Source organism: Protobothrops mucrosquamatus, unplaced genomic scaffold (genome assembly GCF_001527695.2).
Source record: "Protobothrops mucrosquamatus isolate PMUCROS unplaced genomic scaffold, P.Mucros_1.0 scaffold1157, whole genome shotgun sequence".
NCBI classification, from domain to species: Eukaryota; Metazoa; Chordata; class Lepidosauria; order Squamata; family Viperidae; genus Protobothrops; species Protobothrops mucrosquamatus.
Window position 1 is genome coordinate 99,605 of NW_015387372.1, and position 8,475 is coordinate 108,079.

Below are 8,475 nucleotides of genomic sequence, written 5' to 3' on the forward strand. Positions count from 1 at the left end.
CACAGCTCAGGACCCCCCCCCCCCCGGACTCAGCCAGACATCTGTGCCGCCCTCTGGTGCAGGGGTCCCCAAACTGGGGAATTTTGTGGACTTCAGCTCCCAGAATTCCCCCGCCGGAGCAGGGGTCCCCAAACTGGGCAACTTTAACACTTGTGGACTTCATGCTGGCTGGGGAATTCTGGGAAGTTGGAGTGTGCCTTTGGAGACCCCTGCCCCGGAGCCCTGAAGCAGGGGTGGCCCTCTGTCTTAAGGCGTTTCTCCACGTCCTCATCAGGAGGGAAGTCCAGTGAAGCCCCTCGCAAGATTGCTTCTCTTCACGGAGCAAACTGCCCCTTTTCCAGGCTGGTGAGACCCCATCAAATTGCTGCCACGTTGACAGACACTAAACTAAGGGGGGGGGGGTTTCCCTCCACATCTTCCCATTCTTGTACTAAGCTCCTCGCCCAGAACAGAGGTGTTCACCGGTGGGAGTTGGGACTTGGCTCCCCAGGTGCCCTCAGGTTTCAGGGAAACAGGTGATTTTGCGGTCAGAGCCACAGCTGGGATCGCAAACTACCTCCCGAGTACACAAACCAGGGCCTGGGTTCATGGACTAAGGCTTGCAGAGGTGAACACATCAGGAGACAGATGTTGCTTAAACATTGCCGATCCTTACAGAATAGCGCCACCTGTTTTAAACTGAGAGTAAAGCAACGAAGCCGCATTTAGTTTACTTCGTTTATTCCAAGGCTCTGTGAAAGTCATGCAGATCCAGACGGGGCTAAAAGACATAATTCCACATTCTTTAAAAGAAACTGTTTTTCCCCAGCTCCCCTGATGAGGGGTCGGGAGATATCAAATCTTAATTTTAAAAATTGTGCATTACAAGGACAATTTTACTAAAAGCCATTAAGGCTGACACAAAATGGCAAACTCTTGAGGGAGATGAGTTAGCTGGTCAAAGAGGCTTTCGGATGCCAGAAATCCAAACTCGATTGCTGAGTTACTGGAGAAGGAAGCTGCCTTCGCTCTTCAGTTCTGGCCTTGCAGCCTGGGAGTGATGTGTTTTGCAGGTCAACAAACATGGAAGAGGCCAGGCCAGGCCCGGCTGTCATAAAAGTGTAGATGGATACATAGCAACTTCTCCAGATGTTGGAGATGCCTCCCTTTCCCACCCACCCCCAGCATCAGAAAGAGGAGAACAGGGACCCAGGGCTGTCTCCAGCTGGCTTTGCAGACCAGAGCCTCCCCACTTCGGTGGGCTGTGAAGCCTCAAAGGGCTCCTGGAGTCAAAAGCTGGTCAGACAAAGGGGAACCTGGCTCTCGGCTCCCCTTCCTTTGGGTTCCTGCAGAGGGGGGAAGAAAGAGGAGTTTGCCTCAAGCAGCCATCTTGCCCTCCTGCCCCAGGTCAACCTGAGCCAGGGGTTGGGCTAGAAGACCTCCAAGGTCCCTTACAACTCTCTTATTCTGTTAACCCCCAGCCCCTCCCCCCACGTACCTCCCGTCGTTCACATCGCCTGGTGATCGAGGCCTGGAAAGAGGAAATAACCCAGTTGCAGTCTGCGTAGCCAGCAGGCTCAGGACTTGGCCCGCGGCTGGGGGCTCCAGGAAGAGGAGAGAGGCGAAGGAGCCTGGCCTCTGAGGAGGTGCCTCACAGGTCTGGAGCCACCACCTCTGTCCTCCTGCTCAGAGACCCCTGCAGAGCCCCAGTGTGGAAAATGAGCTGGGTGACTTTGGGCTGGTCCCTCTCTCTCAGCCAAACCTGCCTCACAGGGTTGTTGTGGTGGGGAAAATAGGAGGAGAATATCTTCGCCACCTTGAGTTATTTGTAAAAATAATAAAGGTGGGAGAAAGCATGCAAGCAAGAAAAACAGGGAGGGAGGGAGGGTTGTGTGAACTAAGAACTGCTTGTTATCTTCCACCTCCAGCAATTCTCCCCCATTCCCCCACCCCTCTGGCCAGCCACCCCGGACAGCCGCTGTTCGGCCCCCTTCCTCACCTGCATTCACAGGCTGTGTGCTCCTTGAATTGCATCACCTCGATCTTCGAAGTCCCCTTGTGGGGATCCACCCGCATGACCTACCCGAGGGGAGAGACAGCCACCGTTCAGTTGCACCCCAGCAGCAGTCCAAGGCTGGGCTCTGCTCTTCCTGGCCCCCAAGAGCTATCCTGACACCCCCCACCCCACCCCGTGGCCTCAGCACGAACAGCCCCTGACCTCCCGACCGACGGAGCGCTTTCCCGTAGCGGTGCACGTGAGGCTTTCGTCGCTGCAGCAGCCACCGCATCGCAACACAGGGACACAGGAGGGCTTGAAGAGGTGGGAAACTTCATTGGGGTACTCTTTGAGGATGGGCACTAGCATCTCCCTGGTCTGGCAGGCGCTGCGGTCGTACACTTCCATAAAAGGCATCACTGAGGAGGGGAGGAAGAGAGTCAGACGCTGCCTCGGCCTTCAGAGCTCCTCTTGCCTTAAGCCAAGCGCAGCCTTCCTTCCCTGGGTTGGGGGAAAGACAGGTGGGGGGCTGGGTAGTCCCTCCTCTTCTCCAGCCGGGCCATGTCTCCCCTCCAGGCCCCTCACCCCTGGGGGAAATGCTGCGTGCTGCAACCCTGGCCATCTCCAGGGAGCCCGTTCCCACATGCTCTGAGCGCGCAAGTGGCAGGGCGCGTGTCTGCCAGAGATCTCACCCAGAGGTTCTGGCCTGGGGCAGAGGCAGAGGTGGGGGTCCCCTTTTCTGTCCCCGGCTCTTTTCAAGGGCAAGGACACCACCCCCATTTACCAGATAAGATCTTAGAAGGGGAACTTGCCTTCTCCCTGCACTGTCCCTGATGGCCAGCCCTGCAAGAGAAGAAAGGCCCAGTTAGCGAAGGGTCCAGCCCTGAATCTGGCGCCCGGGAGCATCACAGATGGCAGGAAAGCAAGAAAACCAGGAAGTGCCAAAGACAAGAATGCATCTGCAGCCGAGCCACGGTTCTAGTCCTCCATCTGGGTGGCAGGGTCAGTGTTTTTCAAATTTAGCCACTTTAATGTGGACTTCAATTCCCAGAATTCCCCAGTCAGCCTGGAGTGGAAGTCCACACATCCCAAAGTGGCCAACTTTGAAAACTGCTGGTGTGGAATGTTTTAACCCTCGCCCAGTTGCCTCGCCCTGGGCGGCTCCTGCCCAGTGGTCACAATGCAAGGGCTAACGTTTGAAATCAAGAAGCTTCTATGCCACTGATGACCACTAGAGGGAGATGCAGCCGGGCACCTGCCTGGGTCTCCTGCAGGGGGCAGAGAGCAGGTGGCTCTTCTCCCCAGAAGCCCCCAGCTGCTCTGTGCATCATCCTGCCAGGCAAGCCGGGTGGGGTGGCCACGTGTGTTCGTGGAGAGGCTGCCACCACCGACAGAGGTAATTTAATTCTCATCTGCAGCAGAGGGTCGTGAATTCTCCAACCTTAGAAGTCACTTTTATTGCTTACCCTGACTAAATAACAGATTTAATCTGTTTTTTCCCCCCTTATTTGGCTGAAAACTGCCTGTGAGGAGTTGATCCCAGGCAAGATCCCCACCAGGGAACCCCAGAGTTTCTCACCTGGATGCAGAAGAGGATGGCAACTGCCAGCAGGTACACAGCCATGGCCTATCTCCTCCTGGCTTCACAGCTGCTCAGAAGAAGGAGATGGGGTGAGATCTGAGCTGGGAAAATTTCAGACTGGGGTGGTGGTGGTGGTGGTGAGATTTAACAAGACAAGAGAGAGGCAGAAGCCGGTGGACAACAGCAGGCACAGAGTGGGCAAATCCCAGAAGCCTGGCAGGGCCTGGCAGTCCGTTCCGCTGGGATCTGCTGTCTGAGCGTGGAAAGCAAAGAGCAGCTATAAGAGGAACAGAGAGGGGCCAGCCCAAAGGTGGAGAAGGGGCAGAGAGGAGAAGCCTATAGGAAAGAAACACATACAGAGTGGAGTCACTCTCCACCTCCCCCTGGCCAGCCCCAAAAGTGGGGGGGAGACAGCCAGACCCCTGCCTGAGCCAGTAGAGGAAGGGCAGGAGCCTTCATGGCAGAAAGGTGCCAATGTGGGTGGCACCCTTTGGTTTGGTCCTGTGTGGCAAGGCCACGTTATGCTTAGCCCAGATTCCTCTGCATTTTTGTGGCTACACATAAAACCTTGGCTGTGAACACACGATGGGAAACACAAGGTGTTTTCCCCCTCCCCCCAAGGAACCCTGCAGATGTGCAGCCCCTCCCCTGCCCCACCTGCTTAAATAAGCACTGGGGAGGGTCAGGGGGGCAAGTAGCCATCTGCTTTGGGGGCATCTCTCTGTTGACTTCAGCAGGACTAGGCAAAAAGCTGCAGGCCTGCCATTTTGCTCCTTCCCAATCGATTCCCATTCTAGGAAACTTTGCTGACTTTGCCTAGTATTAAGAATTTAATACAATTTAAAACAGTCCTGCTGTTTTTAGTCTATTGTGGGAAGCGCTTTTGGCTTAAGAGGTACAATACAAATATTTCCAACAAATATAGTAATGCTGCATATTTCAGTAGAAACTGTGGAAACATAACTTTAATAACAGACTTAGCCAGTACTTTAGGATCTGTAATCTGTGCTCTTCAGGCAGAAATTAGGCGTCCAGTTCAGCCCTTGTACTCTATTGAGCCTCCACGCTATCAGCCCCCTCTGCCACAAAGACCCTGCAGGAGAAGGGCAGTGTGGACAACCGTGGGATCTGGCAGGGTGAGAGCTGTGAGCCATAAACACAAAGCTTTCGCCGTGTCCCTGCACAACAGATACAGAGCCCTTGCTGACCTTAATAGGGTCATTAAGGAGACAGGTAAAGGTATTTGTGATGATAACTCAAATAAGCAGGGGATCGTGGTCCGAGATGAAGAACTTGTTTTCGACAGGGAGAAGTGCAAATCAGGTATTACACATCAGTCATGCAAGAACAGAAAGACACCCAAAAAGAGAAGCTACCTTCTGGTTGGTGATTCAATTATAAGGGTTGTAAATTTAGGAAAGGACACAGAAGTTTCGAAAGAGGTCAGGTGTCTCCCAGGTGCTATTGCCAGTAGGGACAAGAAGTGTATTTCTAAAATAGTCAAGAATGCCAGCAAGGACTATGATGTGGAGGCTATTGTACATCTTGGCACCAACGATCTGTCCCAAAAAGATGTACTCTCTGTGCAGATTGATTTCCAGAGCTTGGGGCAAAAACTTAGCAGGATAGGCTGTAGGCTTACTTTTTCAGAGGTTTTACCAGTGTATAAGTAGCAAAATGGAAAAGGCCAGCGTATAGCAGAATTCAATAGGTGGCTAAAGGAGTGGTGTAAAGGGGAAGGTTTGGGTTATATTAGTCACAATGTCTGTAGCTGGTCCAATGAAAAAATGTACAAAAGGGACGGTTTACATCCATCAAAAAAAGGGACTGAGTTACTCGGCAATAAATTAACAGATTTTCTGGAGGAATATTTAAACTAAACAGCGGGGACAGTGAGTTAAGTGCTACAGAACATCCCTGTCCCCGGCAATCTAAAAATTATACGGCTATCAGTGCATGTAACATAGATGTGTGTGTGGACAAGAATATCAACCTTGCTGTCAAGCAAAATCAAGCTTTTAATAGCGAGTGCCAAACAAAGTGCACTAACCAAATAGGTGGTAAGAAAATAGGGGAACTCAGGCACCACACAGGTTATGTAGAAAGTAAATACAGGGTCAGTTATAAAGGACTCAAATGTCTATATACCAATGCACAGAGTATGAACAGCAAACAGAGTGAACTAGAAATTCAGGTTAATGAGGGCAGATATGATATTGTTGCCATTACGGAAACATGGTGGGATGAAACCCACAAATGGAACACAGCTAGAGGGATTTAAATTATTTAAAAGAAACAGACCAAGTTCTAGTGGACAATCACTTAAATATGAGCCAGCAGTGTGCTGCAGCTGCCAAAAAAGCCAACACAGTGCTAGGCTGCATTAACAGAGGGATAGAATCAAGATCACATGAAGTATTAATACCATTTTACATTGCTTGGTAAGGCACACTTGGAATAGTACACCCAGTTTTGGTCACCACGATGTAAAAAAGATGTTGAGACTCTAGAAAGAGTACAGAGAAGAGCAACAAAGATGATTAGGGGATTGGAGGCTAAAACATATAAGGAACGGTTGCTGGAATTGATTATGTCTAGTTTAACGAAGAGGACGAGGGGGGACATGACAGCAATGTTCCAATATTTCAGGGGCTGCCCCAAAGAAGAGGGAGTCAAGCTATTCTCCAAAGCGCCTGAAGGCAGGACAAGCAACGGATGGAAACTAATCAAGGAGAGAAGCAACCCGGAACTAAAGAGAACTTCCTGACAGTTAGAACAATTAACCAGTGGAAATACCTGCCTCCAGAAGCGGTGAATGCTCCAACACTGAAAGTTTTTAAGAAGAGACTGGACAGCCATTTGTCCGAAATGGTATAGGGTTTCCTGCCTGAGCAGGGGGTTGGACCAGATGACCTCCAAGATCCCTTCCAATTATTATTATTATTACTATTATTACTATTATTACTACTACTACTACTATTATTATTATTATTATTATTATTATTATTATTATTATTATTATTATTATTATTATGTAGTTGCAGTGCAGGCTCAGCGCACAGCCACGCCCCCTCTCCCCCAAAAGGGGCCCAAATTCTCCAGGGCCTCGGAGGGTCCCGACAGGCCAGGCGGGGGTCTGCAGGTGTTACGTGGCAGCCTCTGGGTCCCTGGGTACAGCTGCCGGACGCTTCGGAGGCTGGCGCGGCTCCCGGCTCCAGAGGGCCCGCCTTGGCTGGAGGTCCCGCTGGCGGGGAGCGCTGCGGTGGGAAACGCGGTCGCCTCGGGCGGATGATGGAGCTGCAGGTTGCTTTGATCCACGAAGGGGGCCGGGCCCCCTCCCACCTTTGCGACGGACAAGAAAGCAGCCCCCCCCCGTCCCTCCCCAAGCTCCCCCGCGGAAAAGCGGCCGTCCTCGCTGGGGTCTTGGTACTTGCCTTCAGTCTGGGCAGAGTTCAGCTGCCGTTCGGCCCCCTCGGTCGAGCCAGCCGTATTTAGGAGGCTCCTGGGCCGGGAGGGGCGCCGCTTGAGCTCATTTAAGCCCACGGGGGGCTTTAAAGCAAACGCTGCCCGCGAGGGGAAAAGAGCGCGGCGAGGCGCGTGTGGTCCGCTCGCTCCTTCCCTTCGCGCCCCGGAGCCGACTTCGACAATTGCACCCGGTGCCCTTCACCTCACGGACCCCTTAACCTGACAAGCAGGCAAAGCCCCCCCCCCCGCCACCCCAATAAGCGACGCTTGTGGGTAGCTCCCACGTAAACGTGTGGATTCCAGCTAGTGGAGCCGCCCTGATGGCCGGCTGGCGGGTGGGGAGGGGAGGGGTTGCGCCATGAAAAACTCCATTAGCTGCCCCAGAGGGGAAAAGCCCCAAATATTGCAAAGGCTGCATATCCTGGTTTAAAGAAAGCCGTTTCTCCACCAGCGGGAATCTTGGCTTGGCTTGGCTTGGCTTCCTGAATCTAGCCAGTCTTCTTTTTTCGGGGACCCCCGAAAGCTGCCCTGAGTTTTCCACCGTCCGGCGCCCCTTTTGAGAGGCCCGGCTGGATGCAGCCAGAGGGAAGGGCTGCCGTCAAGGGGGAAAGGGAGGGAGTGGGGGCTTCTGTGAGGAGGGGAGCGCTTTGGCCCCCTGCCGCTGTTTTTCAAACTTGGCCATTTTAAGTTGTGTGGACTCCCAGAATTCCCCAGCCAGCCTCCACCATCTCTGTCAGTGGGGAAATTCTTTTGGGGTCTCCGGGGTGCTTGGAAGAAATCTTTCTGGTTGCTAAGCGTTGACCCTGACTCAATGACCCATAATCCACGGCGTTTGGGGACGAGTGGTCTTGATGTGGACGGGAAGGCCGGCAAGGCTGCTGGGTGACCAGCCTTCTTCTCCCCACTGATGTCTCCTTCGACCCCCACCGTAGTGTCAGCGTCCCCCGCCCTGGAAGAGGATCGCGGCCGCTCTCCTGCCGCCTGACCAGGAAAGAGCGCCGTAGCCCCGGAGTGCGGCGGCATGACGGGAAAGGGCGCAAAGCGAGGCCAGGCCCTGCCCGGCGCCCGCCCTCCGGGTACACTGCCCCTGCCCAAGGAGGCTCTGTGCGGCATGACGCGGCTGCGTTCCTCGCTCTGCTTTTTTTAGCTTCCCGGACCAGCTGGGCGAGAGGCACCGACGCCGGCAGCCCTCCTCGGCTGAGCCGGCTTTTACCTCACCGGTGACTCAGCCTAGGCTGGGAGGCGTGTTCTCCGCGTCACTTGTGAATGTACCCTACGGGGCCGGAGGGGGGCGGAGAGACGTGCGCGCCTCCACGCTGAGATGCGCGAGAAGCCGGTGCGCGGCCGGCCGGCGCAAGGCAGGCGGGGCGGCGAATGCCGTCAGCCGCGGCGGCGGCACCAGCGGTGGCGGCGGCGGGCTCGGTCCGNCTGACGCGCGGCGCGCAAGAGGGAG

The 8,475-nt window shown here is 54.1% G+C and overlaps 1 protein-coding gene across 1 annotated transcript; it reads right to left on the bottom strand.

Moving 5' to 3' along the window:
• Positions 1 to 703: 703 nt before the first annotated feature.
• LOC107291631 (snake venom vascular endothelial growth factor toxin-like) lies at positions 704 to 3,853 on the bottom strand. Its single transcript, XM_015820651.2, has 6 exons — positions 3,555 to 3,853; positions 2,788 to 2,818; positions 2,198 to 2,394; positions 1,979 to 2,058; positions 1,478 to 1,510; positions 704 to 1,325 (listed from the first exon to the last, which is right to left on the bottom strand). Exons 1-6 carry the CDS (start codon positions 3,597 to 3,599, stop codon positions 1,280 to 1,282), a joined length of 432 nt encoding a protein of 143 aa, XP_015676137.1. The 5' UTR covers positions 3,600 to 3,853; the 3' UTR covers positions 704 to 1,279.
• Between the last annotated feature and the right edge of the window lie 4,622 nt (positions 3,854 to 8,475).

Excerpts from the sequence above, each read along its gene's own strand:
- LOC107291631 (XM_015820651.2), bottom strand. The coding sequence starts at position 3,599 with ATGGCTGTGTACCTGCTGGCAGTTGCCATCCTCTTCTGCATCCAG. Across the intron at positions 2,819-3,554 it reads CCATCCTCTTCTGCATCCAG|GGCTGGCCATCAGGGACAGT; the intron begins GTGAGAAACTCT and ends CTTCTCTTGCAG. Across the intron at positions 2,395-2,787 it reads AGGGACAGTGCAGGGAGAAG|TGATGCCTTTTATGGAAGTG; the intron begins GCAAGTTCCCCT and ends TCCCCTCCTCAG.